Below are 16,640 nucleotides of genomic sequence, written 5' to 3'. Positions count from 1 at the left end.
ATAATAGTTATGTACTTACTTTCTGCCAAGCACTATATACTAAGCACTGGGGTAGATACAGGATAATCAGGTGGGACACAGTCCCTGACCCATACATGCCTTACAGTGTAAAGGGGAAGGAAAACAGGTATCGAATATCTACTATACAGATGAGGAAACTGAGGCTCAGACAAGTGAAGTGACTTTCCCAAGTTCATACAACAATCAAGTGGTGGAGACATGATTAAGAACCCCCAGGTCCTCTGACTCCCAGGCCCAGGCTCTGCCCACTAAGCTTCTCTGCCCATCTGACAGCTCTCCAATGCACCTATTTTTAGCACAGCAGAGAATTCTCAGAAGGTCAGTGAAGCAGTGGTGGCAATGTCTGCTACCCTCTCTGTGGGCCAAAACTAGGCACATCCCTAAATAGCCACACACAAGACCTCACACCATTGCCACCTCAGGGGGATAAGCCAGGAGATGTAGCATTCTCCCAGAGTCAGGGTGGAAAGCATTTCCCCACTATTCGTGAAATGGCCAGATGTAGGCTTCCAAGTACCCATCCTTTCAGCAGCAAAGTATCCTGTCACTGGGCAGAGATTATCTCTATCTGTTGCTGAATTGTACATTCCAAGCACTGAGTACAGTGCTCTGCACATAGTAAGCTCTCAATAAATACTTTTGAATGAATGAAAGTATGGCTCGAATCATTTTAAACAGTAAAAAGGGATGAACTAAACTCAAACCTAGATATCTCCAGCCTTGTTTCTGTTCCTTATTTCTGGATAAGCAGCGTGACCAAGTGGATAGAGTCGGAAGGACCTGAGTTCTAATCCTGGTTCTGTCAGTTGTCTGCTATGTGACCTTGGGTAAGTCACTTCACTTCCCTATGCCTCAGTTCCCTCATCTGTAAAATGGATATTAAGACTGTCAGCCCCATAAGGGACATGAACTGTGACTAACCAGATTTGCTTGTATACTTCCCAGCGCTTAGTACAGTGCCTGGCACACAGTAAGTGCTTAACAAATACCACAGTTATTATTATTGTTATTCCCATCTAAACCCAGCCTTCACCTTTGAAGCCTTAACTTACATCTGAATAAAGACCCCTATTTTCTCCATGCACAGTGGGCATGGAGCAAGTCTTTTGTCAATCATTATTTCATGAGTGCTCACTGTGTGCCGAGTACTGTACTAAAATCTAAGACGAATACAATGGAATTAGTAGAATGGATCCCCACCCTCGAGGATCTCACCATCTATCGGGGAACGTCATGGGACAAATATCAGTTCCCCATCCTGAGCAGGGTCCATCTCCAAGTGCTTCCAACAGTATGTCGGGCAGTTGGTCGATTGCAATTATTGAGCACTTATTGTGTGCAAAGCACTATACTAAGCTTTTGGGAGAGTATAATGTAACAATGAACTGACCCACTCCCTGCCCTCACTGCGTTTACAGTCTAGAGTATGCCATTCCACATGTTGGTGGGGTGGCTGAAGTTGCCAGCAACAATCCTGCTGCCAGACAACAGGAACTGATTGGGACATGGCCTGTACCTCCTTTGACAAGGCCCCTTTCAATGGTGTGTGCTTTTGAAGCAGGCACACAAGACGAAGAAGCCCCCGCCAGGAATTTGGGGTATTCTCAGAGATACTACAGGGCAGCTAAGACTGTAGCAGGTCCATGGCAGTACTCTGGTAACCTCCTGCAGGCTTCTGATGCTTACGGACAAGATTAGCTCTACTTTGCAGTCACCTTGGCTTTGTATGTACAACTCCTGGACAGCTTTGTAAATACGCCAAAACCCTGCCCACTTACTCACTGGTTGCACCAATTGCTCCAATGTGAATATGACTGACAGGGACAAGAGGGTGTGAGTGGCTCTGCATAGTCCCCAACACTAAAATTGATTCTTCAATGCAGGTTCTCCAACCCGATATATTTGTGATTGGACTCACGACGACTCAGCTGTCACTTAAATCAGACGTCTCTGTCATCACACAAAGCCAGGAAGATCCAGTCTGGATTGGGTCAATTCCTGGCTTTGTTACCAATGGGGGCTGAGTAGGACCTGCCAGGATCTTACACATCTCTATGATCATTCAAATTTCCACCATTTAGATCTTTCCTTCTCCATTCACAATGCCCTATCTCTCCAACTCATTTTAAAATGAAGTGTGTATTGCATTCAATGTACTCTAAGAAATTAACCTACCTTCCAAGCTCCGAGGCACAATCCTGAAGAGCCTGTTTGTCTTTGAGGCACTGTTTCAGAAATGCTTGAAACTCTTCATTGGCTGTGGTTATCTGTTCCTGAATAGTACTCACAATTTGTTTGGGTAAATACGCAAACAATTTTTGCCCTTCTTGGGTGACAGTATCAAGTTTATTCTGCCCCTCATTGATCGAATCAAGAATCCTCTGTTTAAAGGAAAGAAAACTGTATTCAATTCTGAACTGAAAAACAGAAACAGCTAAAACAAACTTGGTAAAAGTGTCCCTTCATTATATGGGACACTATTAAAATGATGATGAATGTGACATTATTTGAACAGTATATGGACAACCACATGAGGGAAGAGGAAACTAGAGGAAAGAGAGGTCATGCAAGATAATATTTCACTGGGAGTCTGACTTCCCAATGTAAGGAAGCTACAGAGGTTATTGCTGGAATTAAGAAAGCAGAATAAGCATATTATGGTTAGGAGGGTGTGGAGAAAGCTCCCATTGGGATTGGGCAAAGAGTGAAACTGGGAAATTAGGGGATGGATGAACAGACAAGCTCTTGCTTCATAGGATAGACAGAAAAATCTAGGTTTCCCAGATGGAGAAGGGAAAATGTGGCTGAGTCTTATTTTAAAGCAACCAATGAGATTCATGTGATAGAAACATTTGAAGAACTGTTCATTTGGGATAATCTTATACCTGAAGGTCATGGAGCTTGGCTTCTATGGCTTTGCTGTCCCCAGATCTATCCGATGACTCTCTAACTGCTGCTTTAATACCAGAAAACCACTCCTGGAATTCTTGCATAGATGCTTTGGAGTGAAAAAAAAAATCAAGAATGAACTTCAGAATACACCAGTGAGATAAGATAAACTTAAGACAGTACAAAATAAAAAGATTCTGATCAATCTGATTGTAAAATCACCTTTCAACACAAAACTGTTCTGGGTAAAAAAACAACATTAAAGGGATAGTTTCTAGAATCATAATGACATATGAGACAGGGAGTACCCAACCTGATTAGCTTTTATCTACCCCAACACTTAGAACAGTGTTTGGTATATAGTAAGGGCTTAACAAATACTGTGATTATTCATCATCATCATTATTATTATTATTATTGTTATATATATAGGGAAAAAAGCCTGGGATTAGAGATGACATTAAACTGGGAAGTTTTAAAGCTAAAAATATTCTTTTCTATTGTGTGCAAGTTATTTAAAAATATATATTTTGGGATGCAATGCTGACACCATTTCTTAGAAAAGAATCTCAGTTCAAAAATAAATAGCAAACGACTTCATCATTACTTTTTCACTTAGAGACTCTCAATTCAAAAATAAATAGCAAATGATGTCCCTTGAACCCCTCCCAGCTTCCAAATAGCTGTGTCTTAAAGTATAGTTGGGTTCTTTACAGCAAACTAAGTGCACCTGCTCAAATGATGGCTCACCATTGAATCGCCGATCCAGAGTGTCCTGCAGGCTGGCCTGGGTTTTGGAACCCAGCTGGCTTACAGTTTCGAACTTCTTTACCAGCTCTGTCATTGTGGCTCCCAGACTCTCCAACTCCACTGAGTGGTACTTGCGGCACAAGCCGTTGAGTGTTTCCTGCGCTGAATCGATGCTGCTCTGTTGAATTTGGAGCTCTTTCTGTATTTCCTAAACAGTAAAATTATAACATCAAGGCTAATATATCTAGTGGAGAGAGCACAGGGCTGGGAGTCAGAAGGACTTGGATTCTAATCCCAGCTCCACCACTTGTCTACTGTGTGACCTCAGGCAAGTCACTTCCCTGTGCCTCTAGTTACCTCATCTGAAAAATGGGGATTCGGACTGAAAGCCTTATGTGGGACTGGGCCTGTGTCCCATCTGATTAGGTTTTATCTACCTCAGTGCTTAGAACAATGCTTGACACATAGTAAGCACATAACAAAAACCATCATCATCATCAATAACATCCCTATAAGCAGGGAGGCCTAGTTGAAAGAGCATGAGCATTGGGACTCAAAGGACCTGGGTTCTAAGTCCAGCTCCTCCATTTGTATGCTGTGTGACCTTAGGCAAGCCACTTAACATCTGCAAACGGGGATTCAATACCTGTTCTCCCTTGTACTTAGTCTGTGAACACCGGCCTTAATAGGTACCATTAAAAATAATAATAATAATGAGATAGTAAAGGGGACTCTTAGGATGACTTTGCTGATTGTGGCTCAGAATACTCATGTCACCAGGATCCCAGTAGTACTGATTGAGTGCTTACTCTGTGTTCACTGTGCTAAGAACTTGGGTGAATGCAATCGAGCTAATAGAATTGATGCCTGAGTCTGTCATTGGGAGTGAAGCGCCTTCCCCGCCTCACAAAAGGACCAGATGTTTACAGCCAAGCAGCCTGCAGTCTTCATGATACAGTGACTTGGGAGTGATTGTGGCCCAAGACCACTTATCATTCCCCATTTCGTACCCATCCCTGCACCAGCAAGGTTCCTCCCCCACCTTGGGAGCCTCATAGGAAAGGATCACTCTCATTACTGCATATTTTATCAATGGAACACTAATTACTGACAGCATTTAGAAAGACTTTTGTTATCGTTCATCACTCACTCTCATTTTTTTCAAGCTTTCACAATTTGGAGTTTGCGCACAACACAACAGTGTGTCTTCCATTTTTGTCAGCCAGGCTGTTGTGTCATGAATACACTTTTCTAATTGTGTTGTCTGTGCACTGAAATCTTTCAGGGTTCCTTTGGCTATTTCAGACATTTCTTTGGCATGCTCCAGTTTCTGCCTTAAATCTGCTTCTATAAACTAAAAGCAAAGAGACAGGACAGTATCAGAACAATCCGCATTTTCTTTGATATTATTTCTTCTTTTTAAAATAGTTCAAACACCAACAATGAACAATAGAAAAAAAAACAGTTGAATGGCAAACTCATATATGTGCGGGTTATTTCTCTAATTTAGAAAAGAAAAAAATTTGAAATTTTATTAGCAAATACATTTTTCTTAAAATATACTAGAAACCCTAACTCATAGCTGGGACCATGATTGATAGTAAACATAGAGATAAATCTTAAAATGTAAAACAGTGCATTTTAGAGTTTATAGCTCAGATATACTTTTATCTTAGGCTAGAAAATTATCACTTCCTTTAAAGACTGGACCACATTTAAATCTATAGTCACCCTATAGATTTTCAACAAATACCTCTTGATTGGCAAGAATATGCTTTAAGAAAGATGCCTTTTTTCTTCCTTCACCATGGAGTTATGATGAAGGAGATATAACTCACCTGAAGATCTGCTGGTGTTTCTGGATTCTTGGTTAATTCTTTAAGGTCTAAAACTTTCGAATGAAGTTCTTCTAATTTCAGTCCTTTGTTTTTAACTTCAGACTGTCAAAAAATTCATCAAAAAACTAATCAACATATCATGTGGTGATAGTCTGCTTTAATTTCTCACACACATTGGTTTCCCTCTTTTGAATTAAGAAGATACTTGTTATAAATTGATTCACATAGCATTTCAAAATAAATTTTTGTTGTCTTAATTTATAAATAAACAAAATGAGCTCTGTGTATACAAGCTTGGGGAATCCTCTTCTGCTGTTAGTTTTTACCTAACATCCTGTAAGGCAGTGTGTGGACTTCCCTTTTCGGTTGTTTGGTTTTTGGTTGTTTTTTTTTATTTATTTATTTCAAGAGATAAAAGATCTTGCAAGAATGACACCAACCACAAACCTTTATTAGGGGAAATCTTAAATAGGGCTGTTCTCTCTTCTTCATTGACTTTCATTTCATTACAGTAGTTATGTAAAGAAAAAAAATCTAAGCACCTCGAAAGGGATGCATAAACAACTGCAACCAATTTATCTTCTCCAACTCCCTTCTTGCTCTCTCAAACTCGTTTCCACTCCTTCATTCCACCAAGCCATACTATCTAAATCTAGTGTACCTTACCCTTTCTTAGTCATCCTTGGCTGCCTTTGCCTGAGATCCTGACTTCTCCTGGAAACACAATCTAACCCTAGTTTACTGACAAATTAGAAAGGTTTACTTCTAATTCTCTTATTCTCTGCCTGATTCATCTCAGTCTTCCCTGGGGCTTCCTCTGGCGCTGATCTTCTTCTCACTGTGGATGTTTCTCAAGATTTTCACGTTGGGTCCACTTTTCTCACTTTACATTAACTCTCTCAGAGAATTTAGCTACTTTCTTAGTTTCAACCATACCTTTATAAGGATGATATTATTATAAGTGTTTAATTACACTAGTACTCCATTCGGCATACCAGAAACACATCCTGGCACATTTTTTACCTTTTTTTAATGGCATCTGTTAAGCTCCTACTTTGTGCCAGGCACTGTATTAAGTGCTGGAGTAGATACAAGTTAATCAAGTCAGACACAGTCCATGTCCCACATAGGGCTCACAGTCTTAATCCCCATTTTAAAGAAGAGGTAACTGAGGCACAAAGAAGTGATATGACTTGCTCAAGATCACACAGTAGACAAGTGGTAGAGCCATCATTAGAAACCAGATCCTTCTGCCTCCCAGGTCTGTGCTCTATCCACTAGGAAACATTGCTTCTAATATTGAGATATTTTTTGAAATACAGTAGTATAACTACTAATTTAAAATTCAAGGGTGCCAGGATTGTTTTACTTAGAAAAGACCTAGGTACAGGAAGAATCTGAATTATTAATTAAAACATATCCACCAAAATTATATGCTACATTGGTTCAACTGATATTTACGGTTCATTTTGAGTCAGTAGAAATATTTATTAATGCAGTGCACAGTACCTCCATTTCACTTTTATGTGGATATTTTTGAGCCAAGTTGGCCTTAAAAATTAGAAACTTGAAAATATAACACCTTATTTTAGTACATAATGCTCTGGCTGAACCTCTCATGGCAACAAGGGGTGACAATATGTGCTTTTCAGTCACACTACCAAATTCCTGCTTCACTTGCAGTCTTTAAAGAGAATAAGGAAAGGTAACAATTCTCCATTTTAGGGTTTTCTGCCTCCCCTCAAAATGGAAAGGGAGAGTGGAACAGAATGACAAAATGGACAATATACCTTGGTGATTAGGAAGCAGAAGGTGGAGAGAAATTTATTTTCTCAAATTTGGGACAACTACTGATTCACTTTAGAGAGTAAAAGGGTGGTGTCTGCAGAGTCTCCCTTTCCAACAGACAACCTTCAGGAGTGATGGAGAGGAGAGGGGAAAAAAGGAGGGGAAGGTTGCTATCTAGTGCCTGGCTTCCCCAGCCTAAATCCATATAGAGGCTTAAAGGAATCTTAGTTACAAGAGTTTCTGGAAACAGAAGTAATTCATAAAAAGAAGATATAAAACACCCACATTCCTTTAAGTCCAAGTCAAATTAACTGAGCTAGTTCTGTTTACCTCAAATTCTTTAAGGAATGTTTCTGTTTTGATGCTGCTATTGAGGTTACTAATACTCTCATTCAACTGTGGAATAGAGTTGTTGGTCCATCCATCTATTTCATCTCTAGCTGTAAGCACATCTTCCCATATGGACAGGCTTACACTTAATCTATCCACGTTTTCTTCAATCTTTTCTGATACCTGAAGAAGAGGGAATATTAGTAGAGGCACTGCATTTGCTCAGTAATAACTAAAAAAAGCTTAGCAAACAACACACATAAAAATCCAAATATTTATATTTTAAATCAGAAAGCCACATATTTAAAATATTTGTTAATTATAATTAATAAGTGCCTGGGTTTGGGAGTCAAGGATCATTACCATGGCTCTCAGACTTGTACCATCAGGCAAATTGCTTGAGAGTTGTAGGATTTGGTTCCTAATTTGAAAGGAAGGATGTTGACCCTGATTTAATTCAGAAAGATCGCTCAAAAATGAAACAACTCCATCATAAGCTCCCTGCAATTCCAGAGGATGCAACAAAGTCTTCCAAAGAATTGCAGAGGAGAGAATAGTATGTCTAACTTCCTCTTGCTTCCAACATTCCCAAGCCCAACCAGGTTAATGTCTGATTACCACTGAGGGCTGCAAAATCTGGTGGGTGCCTAAAAGAAGTTTAGGGAGCTGCTAAAATAAAAATTGATTGAAAATTTGCCTAAGAAAATCACTGTCTTTCTCTTCTCACCAGGACTTGATTGACTGATGACTTTTCTCTGGCTGTCTGCCAAATGGCTGCTATCCAGAAGTATGCAAACATTTGATGTGGCATAAATTTGCCCGGACTTTTTTCTAAAGAATTGGGAATGCTTTCCTTTGTCCCATTCCCATTCAAACACTTAGAAGACCCCTAAGTCTCTGTACTGGTTTACAACAACCCAGGCACCCTTCCCAGGCACCTTTTTATCTGAGTGGAGAATTAGATCTAATGGTAATTTGTTGATAACTGCAGAATAGTCCTTGTCAAAGATGACACTCAAAATGCAAGGACTGGTCTAGATTAACTTTAAATGAATCACTCTATATATGTTCAACTGTTGCAAATAGATACAATTACATTATTTCATTATGGACTACAAAGTGTTTCCAAATATATACCATTTTTATCTCAAAATTACCCTAGGAGGAAAATACTTTTAATGGATGCAAAAAGGAAAATATATTGTAATAGTTTTAAATTATTTTTATTCCTTTTCAGATAATTTCAATAAAACCAGAAAAAGAAAGCTAATCCAAGCTTGTTAAAACTTTTATAAATCTATTTCCTTGAGAAAACGTCTGCTAATGGATATACCAGGACCTTAAAACACACTGACAGATATTAAAAAAGCTTTTACATAAGCTGATAAATGTTGAAAATGTGAATTTCCGATATAGGGTAAGGTGTTAAGAATCTCATGCCCTCACATCAAGCCATTTGTCCACAGTACTGTCCATATCTGTTTTCACCAGGAGGACATCACTGCTGCGAATTCTTTTCAGCTCAGATAACAAGCGTTTTCCTTTACTTGTGAAGTCATTGAGATCCTTCTGCTTCTCATTCATCTCATTCTTGGCCATTTCATGCTGTGGACATAAACATTTTCTTGTTCAATGGAATGTTTGTGGTTTAAAAAAACCCTCAGCTTCTAAATACATTGGTCAATTTAATTATCTCTAGAAGTGAATGATTTTGATGCTTTGATTCATCCTGACAAACTTCTCTGGCCTCAATAAAATTGATGAAACAAAAATTCTCTTATGGGGGAGCAGGGTGGGAACAAGGGTCATGAGGCTTCAAGTGCTTTGAAACAGCTTATAGATGATCACCCTGCTTGCTACGAGGATCTCCATTTCATTAGAACTGAAGAAAAAAGCAAAAGACTGAATCATAACCAGCTCCTTAACTAGTGTGATAAGCCAAAGCATTTCTGCACTGTAGAAAGAAACTGACAACAAAAGGGAACCCCAGTAAAAAATGCAGAGGTATTTTTTTGTTTATGGTAAGAAGATAGATCAGTAATCTATATTATTTTAAGTATCAATGAAAGCAATACCTTTGATATTGTCCATCTAATGTCCTCCTGATCCTTTACAGTGGGTCTGATCACAGTCACATTGCTGGCATTCTCCAGGACCTTAGATACTGCTGACTTCAAGCTCTGATATTCTCTCATTAGATCAATGAGTCCACAACACTGTCCTTGACTACAACCAATAGACTAAATTAGGCAAGCACCACCCTTGGTCACATTTTCAATGAAAGCAAGTATGAAGAGATACTGTTTTATGGGTAGGTGTGGGAAAGCCATGCACCTTTTTTTAAAAAATAATCACTAAGGGGATGGAGAGGGGTGAACATGATTTTGCCTCTATTTTGTTCAAGTTCTACAATTACCTTTTTGTCACTAGATTTTTAAGCAATTGCTGGATCGCCATCATTTTACATGATGGAGGATTGTGCATGTTTCTATTAAATGTACTCAATTAAAAAAAAGAAGATAGAAAAAAGGAAGAAGGTGATCTCAAGCCTAAAATTCTCAATCCAATTAGAAAAATCACTTTGAATTTTTGAGGGCTGAAATTTTACTTTGCTTTGAAGAGAATGAATGAAAAGATGCTGCTCCAAATGATTCACTTACTTTTCATGAATCAGTGTCTTGGTATCATCCCAGGTGACTTCCAAACGATTTATCTCTCTGTCAATTTCAGGGGCCAAAGATATATCTTTCTGGGCTATTTGTTTAGCTTTGTCCTTCAACCACGATAGCTCATGCTCATGAGAATTCAACTCATCTTCCAATTGATTAAAGGCTCTTAACCTACATGTTAAGATGTTCAGATTTGTGAAAAAGGCACTGGAAAAAGTAGCACAATAAGGGCTGACACTTCAATACCAGCTGATAAAGGGCATGGGAACACCATCAGAGTTCTCCATTCCAGCCCCCTGCCAACTTGTTCTGAGCCAGTAACTCAATCCAAAATAAACAACTCACCCTCATCGTCTGTATCACAAACACTATACATTCACAGCGGGCAAGCAGGATGCACAGCACTCCATTAGGTGCACAAATTGGGGAAAATTTGAAGATAGTCACAGATGAGTAGATGTAGAATGCACTTAAAGCAGTCTATGATGTAGAGTTCATCACCCTTTCTAATTCTAGCTACATTTCTCTCCTTCCTTTAGTAGGAAAATGTTTTGAATTGAAAACAGTCAGCAGTGCTGTTATATTTGTTTAGTTATGGTATTTTTTAAGCACTTAATATGTGCCAGGCACTGGGGTAGATACAAGCAAATCAGGTTGGACACAGTCCCTGTCACACATGGGGTTCACAGTCTTAATCCCCATTTTATGATGAGATAACTGATGCAAAGAGAAGTGAAGTGACTTGCCCAAGGTCACAGAGAAGACAAGTGGCAGAGCCAGGATTAGAACTCAGGACCTTCTGACTCCCAAACCGGTGCTCTAACCACTAGGCCAGTGCTCTGAACAAAGTAAGCAATTAATGAACACCATTACTACTCCTGGAAAAAAAAAAAGTCAAGGAGAACATGACCCTACAGAGTTAAATCAATTAACTTCCCTGTTAATTTCTTCATCATTTAGGATTACATGGTCATATATGCACAGTAATACATGAGCACTGTAATCCATAGGAACAGCTAACCCCGAAAAGAAAGTGAAAAGGAGACCTGCACAAGTCTTTTTACCTTTGCTGAAGAGCTTGGCGTGTTGGTTCTTTCAACCTTTCTTTATCAGTCCTTTCTTCAATATCCTCAATGCACTTCAGTAGCTCTTCTTTGTGGTCCATAAAAGCCTTTTTTAGTAGTCCAAGGGCTTCTGCCTCACCCTGCTTGGTTCCTAGCAGATTTTGGATTGCTTCTAATTGTAAACTGAGTTGGTCAGCTGTTGCTCTGCAGGATGTCCTTTGCTCAGAGGTGCTGCTTTTAAGATGGTACTGGGCTTTAGAAAGAACCCCATCCAAACCAATTGCAGTAGATTCTAATTTTTTAGTGTCCTGAATAGCAGCATTTAAGTCCTTCTTCAATAAATCTGACTGTGCCTTATCCATACTGCTAGTTGCTTCTACTGTCTGTCTCAGCCTTTGGAGAACACCTGATAATGAAGCATGGAGCTGCAGGAAATTCCCAATCTGGGTCAATGCAAGTTGCCTCCTCTCAGTGATCTGACAAGCCTCTTGAAAGAGTTGAAAGCAGTCTTCCGTTTTGCTTTGGAGAATGTGGTGATCTTCTCCTCTGCTAAAGGAACATAACTTTCCCAAGTGACCTTTCAAACAAAGCATCTCTTCTTTCTTGCCTTCCACTTCCACTGAATGATCCTAACAGAAAAAGGAAAATCGAGGATGATGATTTTTACTTATTTTCAAAGTTTACTTTGTCCCCCTATCTCTGAAGAGGCCAAGGTTATTTGCAGAATGCAGCTATGATCAATCAATCAAGGGTAATTACTGAGCACTTACTGGAAGCAGAGAATAATAACAATAATGTTGGTTTTTGTTAAGCGCTTACTATGTGCCGAGCACTGTTCTAAGCGCTGGGGTAGACACAAGGTAATCAGGTTGTCCCACGTGGGGCTCACAGTTTTAATCCCCATTTTACAGATGAGGTAACTGAGACACAGAGAAGTTAAGTGACTTGCCCAAAGTCACACAGCTGACAAGTGGCAGAGCAGGGATTCGAACCCATGATCTCTGACTCCAAAGCCCGTGATCTTTCCACTGATCCACTCTGCTGAGACAAGACAGTTGGCAAACACAATCCCTGCCTCCATGGAGTTTATAGTCTACAGACCTCATCTCTGTGACAAAACACAGCAATATCCTCCTGAAGTGCTGTCCTTCTCTGGAAGGGACTGTGACTACCAACTCTACTGTAATGTACCTCCCCAAGTGTTTAGTACAGTGCTTTGCACAGTAAGCACTCAATAAATACCACTGATTGACTGATGAAGTGGATCACTAAAATTGCTCCACATCTTAGTATGAGTTTTATGTGGCTATAAAAGATTATAATCAGATTATACTCATACTTTGACCCTATCAAACTTTTCTAAGGGTATTAAAGTGAAAAATGGAATTCTTTCCATTTATAAGACCTAATCAATGTGCAGCAAATGCCTCGTGATCCACATTACCTCTCTCTAAGGTAGCATGGAATCAGATCTAGAAACTTTCACAGGTGTCAGAACAAGAATCTTGGTAACAGCCACCCCGCCTACATCTGCTCAGGACCCATCAATCAATTGTATTTACTGAGCCCTTGCTATGTACTGAGTACTGTACAAAGGAGAGAGAGTACAATATAACAGGGTTGGTAGAAGTGTTCTCTTCCCACAATAAGCATCAAATCATACTCAGCCTATTTTCGCTTCTATCTTCCAATACCCACTCCAAAAGACAGATAGACTGGCCTGCTACCAACATGAACATCCACCAATGCTAAGAGGCTAAGGGCTTTTCATGTCTGTGGCCAAGAGGCCTGGGGTTGCACTGCTTGTCTTCCCTCAGTGAAATTGTTACTGGGCAGATATGTCTGTGTGAGCACTGCCCCTATTATCATTCCAGCCTTTGATGACAATAATAATAATGATGATGGTATTTGTTACTTTGGCACTTACTACGTATCAAGCACTGTTCTAAACACTGGAGGAGATACAAGCTAATCAGGTTGTCCTATGTGGGGCTCACAGTCTTAATCCCCATTTTACAGCTGAGGTAACTGAGGCATAGAGAAGTTAAGTGACTCCCAAAGTCACACAGCTGACAAGTGGTGTGGCCAGGATTAGAACCCATGACCTCTGACTCTCTCAGCACCTTTACCAACAGGTCCTGAGTCCTTCAGTATCTTGGCTATATTGTCTTCCCTGATTAATTCCCTGAATTCCCAACTCATATAAACCCACTGACTACATCTAAGATTAACATAGTTATTTATACCCATCAGCAGCACTTACATACACACACACATTTACTGAATTGTACATTCAGTCAATTAGATTATTCTGCATGTAAATTATTTTATGCTTGACTCCTCCTTAAACCTTCTACAGGCCATTTCTTTGTTTTGCATAGCCTCAGAAACTAGAACAGTCCACTATACCCAGTGAGTGCTAATAAATTCTATTACTACTTCTATGAGAATACTCGTCACCCTGTTACATAGGAAAGTTGAATACCTAATATTATGAACTCCAAGCGAGCTGGAGTCATATCTGTTTCACTTATTTTGAACAGCCCCATCCAGCACACAAAGGAGCTTAATATAATTTTACTGAAAATTATTCTTCTGGAGTCCTTACTGCAACACGAATTGTACCTTCAGGCTTTGATTCATAAAATAAAATGCTTTCATTTATGGCTGAACTTTTTACATTTTTAAATAATTTGAACTTTACCTTGCAGCGAACTAGAGTAGCTTGATGATCCACAATATTTATCTCTGAAGAGCTGTGTAATTCAGCAAGGAACTGCTTAATCCAAACAGAAAAATGGAGTAGCAGTTCATCAAATTGCTGGTGTTCAGCAACCACAGACTGAAGAAAACTAATCCTATTCAGAAATAGATTTTACAGATGAAAAGTTAATTTAATGAATGAAAGCTCTCAATGATCATATAAGAGCAAAAATACATTTTGGATCATAGGCTTTGCTTAAAATAAAGAACTGCTAAACAGAAATTACTTTGCTTTAAAAAAATGCAAATTTCAGTTCACCAATACAAGTCAAAATCGAGAATACTGAAATAAATTTGTAGCCACAATGCATATATCATTCTAATGAACTTTCTCTATTTCTTACATCAGCTCTTTAGAACAGTATCATGCATACACTTTAGCATGATGCTGTGTACAATAGTCTAATCCTGTTACATTAAATCATGAATATATTTGCAAGAAGAAATTTTCACTTCCTGCCTCATGTAGGATCAGAATGAGTTGGTTTTAATCACTAAAATTGGCAACCTCTTTTTCTTTTGCAGATGAGAAAAAACTACTGATAGCAAAATACTGAAGGTAAAATGTCTACAAAATGTTTCTTCATCCCTGTCGTCTCAAAATCCAATCACTCTGAAACTAATTTTCATAAAAAATTATATTTAACAGAATGTCAAAAATCACTTTAGCTTCCCTGAGTTATACTTATTTTTTCTTAAAAGTTCTCAAAAATATATTTGAGGAGTGAGATATATAAACCACAGTCAACCTTCAAATCTAATACATTATTTTAAATACCAAACCTTTGCAAAAGTTAATAATGAGAAACAGAAATTTGTTGGGAGTGTCACAATATCTCACTTTGCTGGCCCAGGTGCTGATGAGAGAAATTAATCAAGAGTATTTATTGAGAACTACTATGTAAAGAATATTATATAAAGCAATTGAGAGATACAATAGATGTAGGAGACAAGATCCTTGCCTAAAATGGCCAAAAGAAACAAAGAAATTACTTAAGCAAGAAGTCTGAATACTTCACAAACTTAATAACAATCGAAGAGTTGAGCAATCAAAGAATTGACTGGAATGTGACTTCTGATTTACCTTTTAAACATGATAAAATAATAGCAACTTTAAGTGCTTACTATGTGCCAAACACTGTAAATACAGGATGAGGGAAGACACAGTCATTGTCCCTCTAGACTCTTGGCTCATTGTGGGCAGGGAATGTACCTGTTAATTGTTATTTTGTACTCCCCCAAGCACTTAGTATTGTGTTCTGCACACAGTAAGCATAAGATAAATATGACTGAATGAACGAATGCCACATGGGGGTCACAGACTAGGTGGGAGGGAGAACAGATATATCCCTATTTTACAGATGAAGAAACTGAGCCACAGAGAATTTAATGACTTGCCCAAGGTCACAGAGCAGTCAAATGGTAGAGCCAGGATTAGAACCCAGGCTGGTTCTCTTTCTACTAAGCCATGCTCCTTCTCAACTATCACGTAAATATTATGAAAGGTATCTGGAAAAACAAACCTCTTGCTAATTATTTGTGGCAAAACTCTCCATCTCTCCTCGAGTTGCTCCATCTGCAGTTTAATGACTTTCACATCATCTTTGGAAGCCACTGAGAATAGAGATTCTTTCATTTGCAGTAGGCTACTGTACAGTGAAGCATGGCCTACCACTTCATCTTGCAGTGTCTAAAACAAGAATACATTTTCAATTGTCAACTCCACAGGAAAAGCACAACAACAGAAAACTTAAGTGAAGGGAATGGAATGTAGGACCTTGGTTGTCCTAAGTGGTGAAGTCCCCTTAAAGAGTAGAAGTCTAGCAACACATAATTTTCTCTACAGGGATCTTAGGCAAGTGAACTAAGACACCATATTTTCTCAGGGTGAATGGTCTTTATATTGAGCACCTGTTGGTGTTTTTCGAAATCATAGATGCTCTTTTCAGTTGGTAAATAGCATTAAATAAATTAATGGTTCAATGGCCTAAAAGAGTTGTGTGATTATAACACCATCCTTCTCACTGTACCTCAATCTCATCTTTCTCACCTCTGCCCCACTGCACACATTCTTCCTCTGCCTTGGAACTCCCTCCCCCTTCCTATTTGATGGACGATCTCCCCATCTTCAAAGCCCTACTATAATTTCACTGACTGAGTCCTCACTTCTCTGCCTTAGCCCTTCCTTCTGCATCCCCTGTGCACTTGGGTCTGTTTCCCTTAAGCAGTTTGATATTCACCCTTTCCCAACCTCAAACCACTTCTGTACATATCCACCTGTAATCCACTTTCTAAAATGTAAGATTATAGGCAGGGAACATGCTGCACTCTCCCAAGTGCTTAGTACAGTGCTCTGCACATAGTAAGTGCTCAAATGCCATCAATTGATGGTTCTTCTCCTAACTGATTTTAATGTCTGTCTCGCCTTTTAATCTGTAAACTCCTTATGGGCAGAGATGATCGATACCCACTCTTTTGTGCTGTGCTCTCCCAAGAGCTTAGTACAGTGCTCTTCACATAGTAAACAA

At 39.1% G+C, this 16,640-nt stretch overlaps 1 protein-coding gene across 12 annotated transcripts in view; it reads right to left on the bottom strand.

Annotated features, from left to right (window-relative positions):
* The window catches only part of SYNE1 (spectrin repeat containing nuclear envelope protein 1), a 518,607-nt gene that overhangs the window by 283,585 nt on the left and 218,382 nt on the right, over positions 1–16,640 (bottom strand). For all 12 annotated transcript variants that reach the window (XM_029048032.2, XM_029048087.2, XM_029048053.2 and 9 more), the window contains 12 exons: positions 15,636–15,802; positions 14,054–14,207; positions 11,350–11,978; positions 10,277–10,456; positions 9,692–9,842; positions 9,063–9,221; positions 7,617–7,799; positions 5,499–5,600; positions 4,811–5,014; positions 3,661–3,868; positions 2,907–3,019; positions 2,197–2,402 (listed from right to left, as the gene is read on the bottom strand). In XM_029048032.2, coding sequence (XP_028903865.1) covers positions 2,197–2,402; positions 2,907–3,019; positions 3,661–3,868; positions 4,811–5,014; positions 5,499–5,600; positions 7,617–7,799; positions 9,063–9,221; positions 9,692–9,842; positions 10,277–10,456; positions 11,350–11,978; positions 14,054–14,207; positions 15,636–15,802 — 2,456 coding nt within the window. The remainder of the gene's footprint in view (positions 1–2,196; positions 2,403–2,906; positions 3,020–3,660; positions 3,869–4,810; positions 5,015–5,498; positions 5,601–7,616; positions 7,800–9,062; positions 9,222–9,691; positions 9,843–10,276; positions 10,457–11,349; positions 11,979–14,053; positions 14,208–15,635; positions 15,803–16,640) is intronic.

Source organism: Ornithorhynchus anatinus, chromosome 2, assembly GCF_004115215.2.
Source record: "Ornithorhynchus anatinus isolate Pmale09 chromosome 2, mOrnAna1.pri.v4, whole genome shotgun sequence".
NCBI lineage: Eukaryota > Metazoa > Chordata > Mammalia > Monotremata > Ornithorhynchidae > Ornithorhynchus > Ornithorhynchus anatinus.
Note: the sequence above shows the minus strand (reverse complement) of the source record. Positions and strands in the feature narration are given on the sequence as shown.